Source organism: Spea bombifrons, chromosome 2 (assembly GCF_027358695.1).
Source record: "Spea bombifrons isolate aSpeBom1 chromosome 2, aSpeBom1.2.pri, whole genome shotgun sequence".
NCBI classification, from domain to species: Eukaryota; Metazoa; Chordata; class Amphibia; order Anura; family Pelobatidae; genus Spea; species Spea bombifrons.
In genome coordinates this window covers 117,867,515-117,885,718 of record NC_071088.1, presented here as the reverse complement: position 1 = coordinate 117,885,718, position 18,204 = coordinate 117,867,515, and the positions used below count along the sequence as shown (strand labels likewise).

Sequence of the window (18,204 nt, the reverse complement as noted above, 5' to 3'; positions counted from 1 at the left end):
TAATGCTATACTTTGCGGCTTTGTGTTTTTTTTTTTTGTTTTTTTTTTACACCCCAAGCGCATCATTTAACATTTAAACATTAAACTGCCGCTGCCACACTCAACCATTCTCCTAATTTACCTAAATCATTAGCCACTTGGCTTATTCCACGAGTCGCATCTTTTATATATTGTATCGTATGAAAAAGATATATCTTACCTTTATAAACACTACTGAAAAATGACATCTAAAATGATCTGAACGATGGTATGCATGCCTGCCACAAATGCGACATGCATGGCCTAGTCTGTTATATACAACATTTAGCACAATAAGTCCCCAGAAGCAACCAGCATGATCTTTTATTATTTTAAAAACTTTACAAATATTGACAGTTTGGAAATATTAGAAAGCAATCGTTTTTGTGATAATGTTGATATCTATGTTAGATAACGCTTTTGGCAGTTTACACATTACATTTTAGGTAAACACTGCACATCAAACTAGTCAAAAGCAGACCTAAGAAATAAGTATGTCTTCTGTTCCGTGTGACATATGCAAATTAAAATTATGCTTAAGTATAAAAAATACTTAGTATCTGCAACAGATATCTGCTTTTCTCCAGAAACGCTCATTCATATACTCTGCGGAATTTGATTAGAAGTAGTCATTTAAGCCATTGCTTTCCATCAGTGTGCAAACTACAACCTGATCCTCACCTCCAAAATATATCATCATATTCCGAGGATTACTTGGTAGTATGACCTCCCGGCAGTCTATAGGTTGAGCTAAAAACTCATTCACGTGGCGCTTCAGCGTCGAGGGGAAAAATGCACATTTAGTATTAACGGTCTTTTCTGTTCTACACAAACTCTGTTAAAATAAGCAGCTTTTATTTAAAATACAGTCTGTTTAAATACATTGATGGAAGCTGGCAATGTACTCACAGATGCAGAAGTAAAATACTTTTTCATGCCTGTTTCAGGGCAGTGTAGTGAAAGAAATGAGCAAATGAGTTATGGCTAATAAATTCATAACATAAAATAACATCTACTGTCTATCTAGGTTACATCTAAAAACTCTATAAAACCCCAAGAGCAGAATAAATTTGATATAAGACATGAAATATTAAAAAATTCATTAAGCTTCACTACAACATTCTAAATGGGCATTACATACTCAATACTCATTTTTGCGGCATTCATTTGGCCTCCAGTAGGATTATTAAAAACATGACGTTATAATACTAAATAATGGCACATTAAATGGACCACACATACAAAAGCCACACTGTCTCTTTAACACTCCCAGTGTCACAGATTATGGTATCTATTTGCACTTAGCGTCTTTGATAAAAAGTGCTTCTCACAGTTACATTCCCCATATGGACCCGCGGCCCCCCGGATTCCTTTTACCAAATGTGAGATAATCTGGTTCCTTGCCGGTAGTCCATCCCACACTTCTGCAGGCACAACATGAGGATATGCAGAGAGACCCAACATCACAGTATACAGATATCTTAAAAAATATTTAAAACAATACAAAAAAACAGTCTTTTTCCTTAAAGAACATTTGTCTAGAAATGAAGTAAGCAGCGAGGTTCCCCTTCACAATACACAAAATGACCACTGTTAATAGAGGATGTCCTTTCACAACCGAGCCAGACTGCAACCCAATAAACACCACAACCCATTATATATATAGAACTCTTGACCCCATTCCTAACACTGTAGAGGATTAGTTGTTCTCGTTAATATTGTTTAAAAAAGGGGAGAAGTGACAGTCGCAAAGTTTCCAACATCTACAGTGCATCCTTTAGAAGGAGTTTTCGTTATTGTGCAAATGGTCCTGCTGGACTGCTTCAGGAAAGGGTTAACTATACGAACGCAAAATAACGTTTAGTTTTTTTTCTCTTGACAAAAGTGGACCGGAACGAGTATGGAGTGTAGGGCAATGGTACTTATGAGTGTAGACAAGGAGAGGTATGTACACGGGGAGGTAGAGCGCTTTAGCTTTTTACGGCTTCCTTCTCTTTGTTTTCTGTGTTTTCTGGGTAGGCATGCCAAGTCAGTCTCTCCTCATAAAATGCTATGACGATTTGGGGACATTTCACATTGGCTTCTTTAGCTAGGACCAGATCTGCTTCATCTGAATCTTTCCTGTAATGCACATTGAAAGACACGGATGTTAAAAAAATATATATATTTTTTTTTTTTACATTTTTATGTGAAAGCAAATACAGCTTATTGGAAACGTGCAAAACCTACCGTAAAACAGCCAAGATATGATATGCTCTATTAGGTAATGTTTTATTTATTATTTCTTTACTTTGTTTAGGAGACAGTTTGCTAAAGTCTCACTAAAGAACTACTTTATGGGTACTTTAATAGGCATTATTCAAATAAAATACTTACCTTAGGGAGAAGCTGCAGCTGCGCTCCTCCTCTGTGGTCTCAATGGTATAGTGTTATACACATGCGCAAAGTAGTCTCAATAGAGCCCACAATGTTCACTAAGCCAGCGCTGATGCTAATTGTGGGTATCTAGATAACATGCATTTAGACAAACATTTGCTACACAGAAAATAGCTAGGGGGATTCTGCAGACCGCCCCACCTCGTGTATCTGCAAGGGAGATAATCTAAGAATTTTAAAAGACCTCTCAGGATATGCACTTTAATGCATTAAAGTGCAAATCCTGGCTGGAGTGTCCCTTTAAGAAAGATAGGAGTGCAACTTAAGTTAGAAAAGCCTAGCCCAAATTAGATCATTTTAACTATAGACAGCTTTGAAAACGTGAGCGGCTCTACCTTTCTGTGCATAAAGTCTGCAGGTACTGAATGGTCAGTGATTTACTGACCACCCATGAGATTATAAATACTTCATATCTAGAAACCATATGTGAATGTCCGTTACTTCGTGAACAATGAAAATGTAGGTAAATCGTAAAAATCGTGAAATGTCAGAAGTGTCTGTCTGATTTGAAATACGGAGACACTGCTCAGCCATCATTCAAAAATAAGGAAAGATTTGCATCATAATTCAGTATCGTTTTTGTCATAAGTTTTTATGTGGAAGTTTTCATTGTTTTTCCTATTTGTACACACTAGACTTGTGCATTCGTATCCAAGCGAACATGAAAACGAACACGAATAGAGCGTTTTCGTTGTTCAGCCCAAAAACTGAAAAAACGAACATGGCGGCAGCAAAACATACACGAAGACAAAGACACACAATGAATCTCCTTGGTCCCTTCCCCCAATATAAGTCACTGCCTCTAGACTACCTTCTATGCAGCATCTGAGGGGTTAACGGGAGAGGGAATCTGTAGAATCGCGCAAGGAGTTAAAGGTTCATAAGAGCAACTATTGGTCTCTGGCACGGACCTGCTCTGGCATCCACCAATGAAGAGCAGCTGCCCTTCATCAGTTGATGCTAGAGGAGGCTCCTGCCGGCGACCAATAGAGTTGCTCAGTTAAATGTCCGTGCAAGCGACTGTTGGTTGCCGGCAGGGACGAACACAAGTCTAGTACACACTAGTATTTTGTACTCTTATTTCTATTAACCTATTTGAAGACTCACCAACACTTAAATAGAGCACATGTGATTTAAAACGACTTTGTAGAGTACTGCCACACTTACCATTTCATGAGAAACATCAGCTCCCCACACGAATCTGTAGCACCAATGATCTTCTCTGGTTCCAGACCCCTCTCAAAGCCTCGAGCAATGTCATTACTCTGTAAAAGGTATGAAACATGCAATCACTTTACTTTCAAGGAATTCTATGAAGATCTTATGGGGAAATGTGAAATATATCACGTATGCATTAAAGGTTGATAGCATTTGTTAAAAAAAAACCAAAACAAAAAAAAACCAAAAAAAAACTCTGCCAACATTGCAACCCCATAGCACAGGGCAGTAGAATATGATGGCACTATATAAAACAATACATTACCCTAATAGAAAGCTTTCAGCTGTCATATATTTTTAAGTCTAAGTACATTAATGCCAGCCATAGAACCGATTCAATTATGAATATTTTCATAACACTTTTTATTTACTTGTATGACTTTAAAGGAATCCGCACACAAAGAACGTTGTGTTATTAGTGAAGTACAACATATAAAATTATTGATAAACGAGAGCAGGGCTGGACAAATCCAGGTTCCAAGGGACGAGCCAGGGATGGCATTATGAATTCAGATACTGAAGAGGGTGACATGAGAGTCATTGTATTTGTATGCATGTGTAGTGCTGGAATCAGTGTGTCTATGTATACACGTGTATAGTGCTAGAGGCCAGTGTATCTACTGTATTGTAGCGTCATTCAGTGTGTACAATGTTAGCGAAAGTGCATATTTTATGTATGTATATTGTCTGTATGTGAGTGTATATTGTGCATTTAAGAGTGTGGCATTACCGCGTATGAGCATATGGCGTTGTGTTTGTTACCGTCTGGCAATATATAGTGTTACAGTATGTGTTAATGTATGGTGTAAGCATGAGTGTCCATTAGCATATGGAGTTGGCAGATGTGTGTTACTGTAAGTGCATTTTAGTGTATGGCGTTTGCATGTATGTTTAACCACATGTGTGTGTGACTGTATGGCGTTAGCATGTGTTTGTACTTTGTGTTAGCGCCTGTGGATGTCAGCATATGGCGTTATCACGAATGTGTGTCAGGGGTAAGCCTAGAGTTAGTGGCACCTGGGAGATGGAGAAAAGGGGCAGAAGTCTGCTTGGCTGTTTCACACTTGATGGGGACAAGCAGCATCATGTGATCCGTGCAAGCACCAAGGATACACAGAACAGAAGTGCTGCGCAGGCACAGTGAGCGCCATTCCAGCTAGATTCATGTTGCTTCATTTATGTTTAATAATGTACTAATGTATTTAGCAATTTTATTAAATTAACATTAGATTTTTCTTCATTTATTGTATTTATCAATTTATTTAGAAATTAAACTAACATATTTTTGATAAATCAAGTTATCAGCCTATTAAATGGGTTGATATTTATGAATTCTTTATGAAATGGATCTTTAATGTATGACAAATATTTCATGCATTGATCCATACCGTTTGTATTTATCACATATTTTGTGAGATAATCTAATCTTTTATAGGACACAGTATATTTATGTAATATATTAAGGGCACTTACAATGGTAGAGAGAGGGGTGATATAATCGAAACTTTAAACATATGAAAATAAAACCATGATTGGGGGGAAAAGGCTCCTAAATCTTGTGCGCGTCTCCTAGATCCAAACCAAATTTCTCCACCCCCAAGTTAAAGATAATCATATGTGCCACTAATTTGAACAGTGTTTGTTTCCTTACATCTCTCCTTTTCTTGGCTCGAATTTCTTCGTTTCCAGCTTTCCTTTTCGTGCTTTCCGTCTTAGGTCTAGGTTCACCCTCCTTGGGCTTTTTATACTTCTTCATAAATTCGGATATAAGTTCAGGGCAGTCCAAATTTCTTTCAGGCTCCCATGTATTGTGCTCCCTGGGTGAAAAAAAGCAAAGGTAATGTCTTGGGAGTTGAGAAACTTAACTTCTTCAACATTTTTAATTATACGTCATGCACATTTTTCTTAAAACCTGAAGACATGTCTTAGCTTGAGCTCCGTAACACCAGCATTTACAATGAACATGACATGTCATAGCATCTCAAAATCTCTATGATAGAATAGAACATCCAATGTCCTTAACGAGTAAGAGCTAACAAATTCCACTCCTAAACAGGCGCAAGAAAGAAGCACTTTATACTTACTCAGAGAAGCCTTTCCACTTGAGGAGATACTCCACCTGTCCCTTCACCACTCTTCGATCAAGCACCTTTTCTACCACATATTCTTCTTCCTCTGAGGATGAAGAGGCATCAGATGCTCTCTTACTCTTCTTCCCCGTTTTACTGGACATGCTCTGTTTTGCTCCTGCAAAATAGGTAGGCATAGCCCTCTGTTTAGTGCTCACTTCTAGTTTGACCAGTGCTTGCAATACAAAAAGTCATATAGAAATATCTATGAACAAATTTAGCATTTCATAACGTGGCGAAATTGGTCCAGTTGTAAACTGGAAGTACACATCTGCGATGTTAAGTGAGGACTGACTGTGTGTGTGATATATAAATATATATATTTTTAGTCGATGCGTGAATGTGTATAAGATATGTTGTGTGAGCGTATAGTGTTGCGTGTGTTACTGTATGGCATTAGCGTGAGCACTGTATATGTCAGTATATAGTGTTAGAATGTGTATGTGTTGGTGCATGGTGTTAGCATGCTTGAGCCTAGGCTTATGCACAATGTGTTGGGGTTTTTGGCATCTGCGTGATAAGCATGTATAAGTGCACGGTGGTAGAGCGAGTTTGTAAGTTAGTATTTATGCATGTTAGTTACAGCAGATCAGCGCATAAATACTGCACGCAGGTCACACTAACCCTAGCTTGCCATTTCTCTAATAAGGTGTATGCATGGGAGGATCATAAGGCAAGGTAATGGGTGGAACATGGGCAGAGCTAATGGATGTACAATGGGTGGGCTGATGGAAGGGGTATGGGGGCCCAGATTAAGTCTGTACTTTATGATATACAAGATGGGAACCAAAAATGATATAAATAAACTAGGCGACAATGGAACTTGAAGATAAACCTTGCAGAATCTAATCTGCTTCCTGGAAAATGCATCTTACTATGTGTATCTGTTTCACCCAAAACAAACACATAAATCTTTGTACTAAGCTGGGGTCCTGATGGACATGATTCTTTTTGGATTTAAACATCCCTGATGGGTATACCATATCATATTTTTGGAATAAAACCTACTGAGGTATATTCAGTAAATGGAGAGCTGGCAGGACTGTTATGGTTTCAATGCCTCTGTTTTACTATTTAATACAAAGGGCCGACACTGGCACAAGTCTATGGCAAGGGCCAAGTAAGCCCTCCATAATTCAATTGGCGAGGAGACTCTTTCTTTTTATAAAGAAACCCAACTGACCATTAACTTCTCAAAACACTGGTAGTTTTTATATTTTAGTACACAAAACACCTTGGGACACCTGACCATTACACCAACAGGGACTTTAATGACGTTGTATTCTAAACAGACAGACGTTAATATGTAGTTGGTCCCCCTTTGCGGCTATAGCAGCTTCCGCTCTTCTGGGAAGGCTTTCCACAAGTTCTTGGAGAGTTTCTATGAGAATTTTTGCCAATTCATCCAGTACAGCTTTTGTGAGGTCAGGCACTGATGTTGGATGAGAAGGCCTGGATCGCAATCTCTGTTGCAGTTCATCCCAAAGGTGGCAGCTGTTATAGCTGCAAAGGGGGACCATATTAATGTCTATATATTTAGAATGCAATATCATAAAAGTCCCTGTTTGTGTAATGGTCAGGTGTCCCAATACTTTTGGCCGTATAGTGTATGTCCACATCATTGGTTGAAATCAGATAAAAATGGAAGCAGGCTCTATAAATACAGTAATCCAGATGATCGATGCCACAAGCATTCAGCTAGCGTAGCCTGTATTGTGCTTAATATTTTGTAATAATTTTTTTTTATAGTAGATCATTGTGGCCAGTAACACAAAAAGGCTTAGGTAAATAGCCTAGTCTTAGTCAGTCGGCAGACAGGACAAGTGAGAAGAGTCATACACTGTCAACTACAGCAACAAAGCGGGATATTTAACATTTGTTCAACAAAGACAAAGCGTGATCGCAGAATAGTGACATTTAGACACCAAAACCTACACTGATTTGAGTGAATTAAATAATGTTTTAATCAACCTCATCAAAGCTATGAAACCAAGCAAAAAAGGAAAATGGGCTAATCATAAAGATCAAGAATACGTTCTGATCATGCATCCGGTTACGTTCATTGGATGCACAGGGGGCCAAACACTCAACTGAAAACCAGAATGTTTGGCAGAACTTAATTAGTACTGCTTATTACACCACTCACACTCATCACTGCGAGGAGATATACAGAGCTGGACCTGCATTCTATTGTACATGAAATAGTCTCTTGGAAAGGGTTAAAGTTTTTCCTTCAGCCCGTTTTAGTCGTCTCCCACCCCCATCAGGCTGGAAAGCAACACTGAAAAATTGAGAGGAGAGAGCGGCTGAGGCTGCCCCTCCCCCCACATCTTGGGGGGAAGGGAAGCGAAGGGAAGGAAAAGAAATCAGATACTACCTTCATGAAGGACTGAGAGCTACACGGCTTAGTCTGGAAGGAGGCCCTAAACTCACGTTTCTCCTACATGACCATAACACCGTGAACATGGAAGACTGAGCGGCATAACATGTGAAATACAGAAAGCGGAGGTTAACATGTGACCATGTCTAATGGGAATGGTAACTTTTATTAAGTGGATCCCTTAATACATTCAAGTACAAGTAACTCTATTGAAAGTGGCATGATTCTTTATCATAGGGATAATCATTGTGATTTAACTACTAGAGGGTTAAAAGTACCTTGGGGCAATTTCATCCATACACATATCTTGATCAGTTCACTAAATATTTACTCTACCACCAGTCTCAGGACAAAGGAAGCCAGAGCCACAGGGTACCAAACGTTACTCGAGTGTCGGTTGGCTGGTAATCACAGGTAACGGGATGAATAAGAGCAATAGATCCGTATAATCATTCACTTAAATAAACAAACCTGCAATTGCTTTTGGGTGCCTGAAATATGGATCTTTTTGAGCAATTGCAGAAGCCCCCATTTTATCTCCTGGAAAGCTGAGGGCTTCATTAGATCACACACCTCGGTGCTGGGGGAAGGGGTCTGACAGCTGGACACAAGATCTCCCCCACTGAAGGGCATCTGCAGCACCAAATCTCTAGCTACATTGCCCAAAACTCTCAGCCATTCCAAGATGGAGAAAGTGAGGTCAGCTGGGGATATTTACAGCATTAGGGCAGAGATCCACAAATTTGATTTGGATCTAGAAACAGCCAAAGAGGCTGTTGGCCACCTCCCCATGTTTATTTTCATATATTTAAAGTCTCAGTCGTATTTCCCCTCTCTCTTCTAGTGTATAAATTAGTTGAAACATGAAACATCTATTTAATAAACTTCATTAGTAAATTAACATTAATTGCTAAATTGTATCTAACATACACTTATACACACTAACATCATGTAGTAGCACACTAATGCAAAAGCATGCTATCATGCTATGTGCCGACACACACACATTTATACCACACAATATCCAACAACATATACCAACACACACACTGTACACACCAACTATGGCATTAACCCCACACACACCCGCAAATGTACATTACACACACATACACTAATCCCCTCCTGCTGCCTCTCAGGGTCGCATAAAGCAAGCACCTAGGGGAAACCGGCCTCATCGGCCCCCTGTAGCTAAGCAGGGAAGTCCTACCAGGCCCAATACACCAGTACCAGTCCAGGGGCAGAGTCTGACCTCGGAAGAGGCACTCACACACACTTACACCAACACAACTAGACAATCAACACTAACACACCCAACACAAAAAAACTCACTCTGTGAAGCCTCAGACGGTCTTCGAAGCAGCTTGCCCGGCAGAACGCCATGCTACTCCTGCAGCATCACGCAATGAAGCTATGTGACCCAGCCTACTCTCGGAAATTAAGGCGATAGAGGTAACTCTGGGTGGCGGGACTTACCTCTTTATCCCTGCAACTCCTGAAGTGTACCGCTTTCTGTCCCGCAGCATATTTTCAATTACCAGCAGAATAATCAAAAAAATGTAACCATACGAATGTCTTCGCCAGCAAACAGAAGCAAGAATTTAATTTAAATAACCGTTCACCCATCTAATCAGCAAACGTTTCCTGATGTGGCGACGCGGACCGTAATCAGTCCATGGCTTTGCATTAGATTCAGGATAACTTTATGTCTATGCTATCCATGTTCCCTTACTGTAGAAATCCAACCACCTCTACTAATTGGCTGTTCCACTTATTTCCAACTCTCAGTAAAACGCATTAAAACTTACTTTACAAAATAATCCGAAGAAAGCATTAAGATAAACAAGTCAATGGTATTCTATATAGAACTGAACATTTTTTTCCAGGTCTGAAATAGTGCCATTTGACCCTCTATAATGCATCATGCAATGGCCACCCCAGGTCTCCTGCAAATCTTCCTGCCAACTCCCACTTTAGTGAATAAACCACAGCGTCCAGTGTTTGACAGTTATACTAAGTTGGAGAGCGACGCCTGAGACGGAGGACTTCTGTCACAAAGCTTTAGTTTGCTCTATTTTATAGTGGTATCGCTGAAGAAACCCGGTGGGCAAGCGCTCATTATCTATTGATTTATATAGCACCCACATATTCCACAACCGGTAAACAAGATATAACAAGTGGTTCATCACGTCATTTGTACTTACAGAAACAAAAGGCCAGGAACTGCTACCACAAGCTTACAATCTAGACGGAGGAGAATTGGTAGTCATTTTTTAGGGTAAGTAAAGACTCCATACCTTGACTGAGTTGCTGTTTCACAGCAGGCCGGGGTAAGTCGTCTTCTATTGTGACACTTTCTTGGACACTTCCTGACCAGGAGGCTGCCGCCGTACAATTATGGGAAACAAAGAAATGGTTTAAAGATAAATTACTTTCCCTTATATAATAAAAGATACATAATACATGAAAAACCCTTTATTTTTGGCAACTAATAGGAGACGCTATATGACTTCCACAATCATAGAAATTCATAAAGTCAATATTCTTATAGTCTATATTCACAGAAATCAATAAGTGATGCTGGTGTAAAATTTGAACGTGTTCTTAAAAGTGGTAATGACACTTCACTGATTGCTATGGTGACAAGCCCACTTTTTAAACTCTGCATCAATTTTTTTTCCAATCTAACCCCTAACCCTCAGTTTTTATTACAAAACAGTCAATGAAACAAAGCAGTAATATTTTTAAACAGAGAACATGAAACATTTCTCACCGTTACAGGAAAGTCAACTCGCAAGTTGGAGCAACAAAAATTCAATATTTCTATAGAGCTGGGAGGAATATTTTTAAATCACACTACATACGTTGCTTCCTACAATGTGACGAGTACACATCAACAAAAACGCAGATATTTGAATCCGATTGTTCCCACAAAAGTTTCCCTGGAGTGGAAAGTATTACTGGCAGCCTATAACCGCGTCGATTGCAACTTTTTAGCAAGTTTGTAAGAAACCGTTTCTTCCTTGATGCATGATACTTTGTGTAATGATATATATATAACATTGTTATTTGAATGCAGATTGTAACCTATACATTTCTAGGATATAAATAAAAGGCTATTTTCATAGAAACATTTAAATGCATACGGGGATTTCACAAAGCAGAGGAGGTGAGTGTTTTTCAAAGTAGGAGAAATGCCAGAACAAGAAGTCAATCTACAACTCAGAGGTTTAGATGTAATGTAAGAAAGTTTTGCTTTATTGAGAAGGTGGTAGATAAACGGAACAGCCTTCTAGCAGACGTGGTAGAGGCTAGCTGGATTGGGCAGGCATATTTTTATCCTGAATGTAAGACAACACCGAAGACTGATTAAGGTAAAAGTCTTTACCTCAGGGAAAATTTGGCAGCCTAGATGGGCTGATTGGTTCTTATCTGTCATCAGACTCCTATTGTATGTAAATACGCTGCTGGGTTGGCTGTGTACAATAAGTGTGCTATGGATGGCTAGTATGCTAACGATATGACTAGCACAATGAACTGATCTATGCTTAAATGTTCACCTTGCCATTCATATATTTGTAGATAAGTCCATTTACACAAGATATTTTATCATTTTGGCCGACTAAGTCATGAGCTTATGGTATTCACTCAACTTTTCTTTGATATACGCTGCAGCTGCGTACAGGGCAGAAAGGATGAAGGCCAAGAGAAACTCACAAGGAACACCATGTTTTTATTTTCCCTTTTATCCACAAGTACTGGAATATGAATTGTACATGGCTCGTCGACCTTGTCAGTACTGCACCAAGTAGCTATTTTTAATAGAATAGAAACCATAGTTATGCCGAGCTCTCATTTAACACAGACAGCGTGTGCCACCGTCCAACAAACTATGTCACAACAAATCAGCCTTCATTGCCTTAGCCAGAGATACAATCCTCCAGCTTCATAAAGTTCTAGCATCACAGAAGTTCACTAAAAGGATCCCAAAGAGAATTGACCTTTCATCTCCCTTACTTCATTATTCAATATGGCGGGGCCAACAATGGCATATTTCTCCAGCAAAGAAGGGCTAAGCTGGCCCTGCATAATGTACACTTCAATTGATTAGCAAACTTGAGAAATCTCACCAGTTTAACGATACGTCATACAGGAGCAGCATAGGTCTTCCTGCATCAGAAGTTCATTGGAGTTGGCCCATCAGTGTAGTGAATGAGCTGAGACCACAACTCTCCTGTCAACTCTCCGGTTTTTAAATAAACCCAAAAAACAGTCTACCGATCCTAAAGCCTGACTATCGGTTATTAAGGATACATCAAAGACACTCAACACTTATTATTATTGTGCATGTAAGACCCGCTTACACAGACCTTTTACAACAATAAGTACCTGCAACAGATGGATTATTCTTGACTGGTTTCAACTAACTGAGGGGGGGGGGGCATTTACTATGGGTCCAAGCAGCAGTGACAGCACAAAGAAAATATATGATAAGAACAAAAGCACCCCCCCCAATAATACTTAAAAAAATGTACACTAGTAATCCATGTTGGTACATTCAGAAAGAACCAAACAATCCCAAGTTTGGTAACAAGATGACATTGGAATCACCCACTATAGCGATGGTCAAAAATATTCCTAACCTGCTCATCATCCTCACCAGGGCTTCCCCCAAACATTATTTCAGTACTATACTAATTCCGCTCTGCTAATGCTAATTCCGTTTTTAACATTAATGTAAGCAGGGGCTTCATAACACTAGCCCTCGCGGACCATAAACAGGCCAGGATTTATTGACAAAAATAGGTATTTTACTAACTTAAGTTGCCATGCCCATAGTCAAGCTATACAAAAATTGAAGTCTGTTTTCCACCCTCAAGCACTGAAGTTGGTCCATTCTGAGCTGTGGCCAACACGTAGTTCTCCAACTTCCGTGGGACTATCACAATCCTCTGCCAGCTAGTCATTTTATTTTTAGGACGGCGAGCATGGCGTGAGCCATGGTTCCAGAACAAATATAGAACTGGCTGTGAGCTTCGCCTATGTAAACATTTCGCCATTGATTTGCCTGTTGTGTGGAATATTCATGTTAGAAACTATCCAGTCCTAGCAACGCCTCTGCTTCAGCAGAAAGTAGTAGTTGATGCGCGTTATATGAGTTATGTATTTAAGTCTGTACGCTCGATTACATGCATAATTGTCAAAATGCTGCACATATAATCAGCCTTGGCATTTGGTGTATGTGACCTATGTGGTTGCTGGGCTCAGAGCTCTGGAAATGTCCAGCGACACCTTTCTTACAAACCAGTGATCTCAAAATCATCAAGTAGAAGAGGATGGTTGCCTGCTTGTTGGGTGGTCTTTGGTCCTGGCTTTCAAGTAACAGATGGCTGTAAGGTACGACAACTACTATGTAACAACACTGAACATTTTCAGCCGGATGGGAACTGCCTCAGCAAAGATGCTCTTGCTCTGATTTACACGTCATCCTAATTAATTCAAGGGGAAAGCTGGAAATTATATTTTAAGAAACAAAAGCCACCTAAAAATGAATGATAAAACTCACGGCTCCGATATAAAATGAATCAAGACTTATACACCAGCCACGAGATAACTTGTATCTACAATCAAAAGCATCAACAATAGATACAAAAACACAATAGCCTCACCTGTATCTACCCTGAAATGAAAAAGAACAATATAGAAAACGAAGAGCTCTTTGAAGATGTTAATGAATCGAGTTTCTCCTATGTTTACAAAATAATGGCGGCACACAGAGATGCGTAATCAGCTGGTGCCAACTACCTGTATGGTAACATTACTCATTTACCGGGACTGTTGTGAAATATTTTCTAACGGGTATCTGATCGGACATTTCAGCTGTTGTGATGCTAGGAGGCTCTGATGTAAACCTCCCCTACAGCCTCATCTTTCCGTTAGTTATATGAGACTTTATAATAGACGTCGGTGAGAGAGTTGGGCTGCAGACCGACGTTCCTCAGCATAGCAGAAGACAAGAAATGTACAGTAAGTGCCGATCTTATTAAAACTATTCTAAGATTGCAAGTTTGTTTCTCCAAGTCATGTTATGTCCTGCGTACTCATTGTACAGCGCTGCGGAATAGGATGACGCTATATAAAACAATAATAGTCTTGCATAACCGAATATTCATTGATTGTCTTTCTAGCTCAGAATAAGCGTTTTTAGTTTGCCCCAACACTATTACACATTTACAGTTTATCGCTCATACAACAGTAGCCAGAAGGCCCTCGTGCATCGTGTTCCCATCCCCCCCGATCTAAAATACGCTGTTGATATAATCAGAAGGCTATTCTTATGCACCAGTCCGCAAGCCATCATATGAAAGGAGCAGACAGGTGAGGGGGCCACGTATGTTTCTGGTTGGGACGGAACCTCACTAACATGTTTATTAAGCCGATGGAGTCCATTGTCCTTCTAGATCACAGTGGGCTACCGGACTACGCAGTGTTTACTCCCTGGGCACAGGATGGGATAATATGCACATATTCAAATGAATCGCATACACCTCAACAGCGCTTTTCTCACGCCTGCAAAATTACATTAAACAGTGGAATTCCTCACTTTTTTGTTTTGTTTTAGCATCACATTAAAACGTATTTCTATCATGTATATTGTTCTATTTCAGCTCAATCCTGACTCCTTATCACACCAACTTGTAGTGAATCCAATCTCTGAGCCTCAAGCTCCCGCGGCGGTCTATGGATAAACCGCAATTCCTTAGCATCGCAATAGAGAATCCGTGAGAAGCTTAAGCTGGGAAAGTCACCTAAAATATCACATGACCATCTACAATAATAGCCACATAGGCCTGAAAAATAAAGGAACAAACTGAAACCTACCCCCCATTACTGTGTACCGCACTGTATTAAATGCTCATAGAGAAGATCCATGGAGTCTCTCCTTAAGAGTTTTAGAAGACCAAAGACACCATTCCATTTTGTGTATTAAAATACAGATTCACAACACTACATCCCCAGAAAGCCTTTAGTACTTAGCAACAGAATGCATTCCGAAGGTGCAAGAATCACCGTATAGATGCTTGCTATTACTACACTATTACTCTACACACAGCCGGGTATACAGCGTGCTACAAATGTCATTCCCCCAGCATACTCGACTCGAAGGCTTTCCAAGCGGCGTGTTACTTCCTGAAGTACATGTGATACAGGGGAGGAAAAAAAAACAGATTATTTCACAAAACATTTTATAACAAGGTGCTTGTCGTGTCCTGTACCTGTAGGAGCCTCAGTGATGTCCATTATCTACTTCGGGAATGGGAGGAGCCGGAAAACTTATGAAGAAAAAGAGAGATTTTTGACCGAAAGACATGAATTTTTCGTACATCCGTCACCATTAAAGCTTTTCTTACAAATACTTCAGGAAGTGCAGCAAGACCAAGTTCTAACCAAGGACCCCCCCTGGGGTAGAGGCATATTACATACATATACATATTATATATACATACATACACACAATGTAATAGATCTATAGGCTCTGCTCACACTAATGAGAGAAGTCGCCAAATGCAAATATCTTTCCTGTATCAGAACCAACTAGAGACAGCTACATAACAGAAACAAAGTGATGTAACCATCTAGATTGGTTTTAAATTCTGAGCAGGACTCCCGCCCTGACAGATGTATATTTTATTTGTTTTATACAGTCTGTTTATTCAAGCTAGCTGTACTTTGAGCTATCAGATTACGGAGATATTTCATATAAAATTAAAGAGATCTGCTAAAGCGGAGCTGAGGTTTCCGGTGCCGTTGGGGAGCGCTGACTGCCTGCATGATTTCTCTGTCCTGAGCCCACCTTGTCAGGCTACAGGATTTTCCAGGTTCAAGAGCGTGGGGAGGAATAATCTTTCAAACCCAGAGAACAGACAAGGACAACACTCCCACTGCAATAATCAAAAGGATTTCCAGTATTTGCACAAAGCTGCGGAACCTGATGGCACTATATTAATAATAATAATTTGGCTTTTTTTTCTATAAATACTACCTTTTTTTGTTGAAGGATCAGTCATTTCACGTTTACACGGCTGCTCCTTTATATGAGACGTATCAGTCCTTAGTCTCCTCTTGTGCCGCAGACTATTTCTATGTGAAACACACTGCAGAGACCCCCAGTTTAGGACGCGCTACCACAGGGAAGCCAACTGGGTTCTAACCTAAACCCTGCCACGGGGAAAGCACCAGAAACAGGACAGAAGCAACCGGTACACTAAACACACGGCACTCCGTTAACCCCCACTGATGCATGCGAAAGAGAAAGGGGGGCATTAGTGGGGACGATAGTGAATAAAGAACCCCAAGGACCCCCAGTTACAGGGTAGGAGCATTCCGCAGGCAGCCAAGGATCCCTGAGCCAGAGTTATATTCCTGTTTACAAATAACCGGGAACAAACTCAAATATTTTTAAAACGCGCCTTTATTAAATAAACATGATCGTCGGAATGGCCTGGTGTGTGTCCTGAAACCGCAATCTATTTACACCTCCAGAGAACTGCTCCTTAGTAAATACGCCATAATTAAGGAATCAGATTTGCATTAGAACAGAACACTTTAGGATTACTTTGGGACTCGGGGGGGGGGATTTCAATTTGACCCCAAACATGGAACAAAAACACAAGTTTTAGCGATTAGGACAATTTCTTTTTTTAAATTAAATATTCTGGGCGAACGGAAGGTATCGTCCAAAAACTTGGTTGGTCCGGCTGCACCCCCTAAAAACACAAAACATTAAAGCAGATAAATGGAATATTTCCCGCAAGAAGCACGCGCCGGGCAGACAGATGCTGGAACCAAACGCACAGATTCGGGTGTCCCTAAACGTCAGAACAAGGGGTCATAATCCGAAACTAGAGGGTCAGGGGCTTATATGGAATCAAGGAAGCTTTACTTTATTGATAGGGATAGATGAGTGGAACAGCCACCCAGCAAAAGCGGTAGAGGCTAATACACTTGAGGGAATTTAAACATACATGGGATGGAGATCTGGTTATACCGAATCTAAGACGAGACCAAGGTCTGATTAAAGTCCTCGCATCAGGAAAAATTGGCCGACTGGTTCCTATCTACATAACGGCATTTAACACTTCAGAGGTGGTGAAGGACTGGGAAGGAATAAAAGCAGCTCCGTGTAGCCACAGCCAATAAACTCTGACCATCTGAAATCGCACTCAGTATCCCGGCCCTTACACGTTCCTACATATATTTATTCAAACCTGGCGCCACCGGACATTTTCACTCAGACGGTTTAATTGGCCTCCACGTGTTCCGGGCGCACATTAATTCGCCCCTGTGCTATATGTGGATTTCCTGTGGTGTACCAGATACCCGGCTCGGACACTGTACGTTACAAAGGACCGCGTACACTATTGGCAGGAAACAGACACACGTATAGACATGCACGCAAGAAACGGGAAGAGCACTGCTCCCCTTTTCCAAGCCACCCATGACAGTCCCGCTGTTCACGGACACCCTGGTCTAGTGGGAGGCCCCGGTACCTGCACGAAATCACCCGCTGGCTCTCAGCAGCTCCCGCAACCTCCTGCACGCCTGCTCTCTGGCACCGGCAGCAGCCCTAAGCCCCACCCCCCCTTGTGTCTCCCCATTGGACGTTACCACGCGCTGAACTAACGATTGGTCAATCCATGCTATCACTCAAACCACTTTCCTCTGGATTCTGTCTGCTCGCAGAAATCCCGTTTCCCTTTAGCTAACCGCCGCAGGGATCACGGAATTGAAGTGACTGGGTTCAAACTATAAGAGCTCCCCACAAATTGTGTTTTATTATTAAAAGGCCGTCTATGATGTTACGGAAGAGCAATGCACTCGGCTACCAAACCCCGCCAAAAACAACCAATCTAGCGCACGCGCAGCTCCTCCCTCCGCGCCGTATACCGCCCCACGATACCAGAACTCCATGTTAACGTTGTGTATTACCTTACACCAACGCCAGCACGTTAATGGTGAAGA

General features: G+C 40.7%; 1 protein-coding gene across 1 annotated transcript; it reads right to left on the bottom strand.

The window, feature by feature from the left end:
* Window positions 1-327: 327 nt before the first annotated feature.
* CBX5 (chromobox 5) lies at window positions 328-17,818 on the bottom strand. The gene is made up of 7 exons (XM_053455965.1): window positions 17,733-17,818; window positions 15,459-15,515; window positions 10,479-10,562; window positions 5,757-5,919; window positions 5,324-5,489; window positions 3,622-3,719; window positions 328-2,139 (listed from the first exon to the last, which is right to left on the bottom strand). The coding sequence occupies exons 2-7, from the start codon at window positions 15,481-15,483 to the stop codon at window positions 1,989-1,991; spliced, it is 687 nt and encodes a 228-aa protein (XP_053311940.1). The 5' UTR covers window positions 15,484-15,515; window positions 17,733-17,818; the 3' UTR covers window positions 328-1,988.
* Window positions 17,819-18,204: the final 386 nt, after the last annotated feature.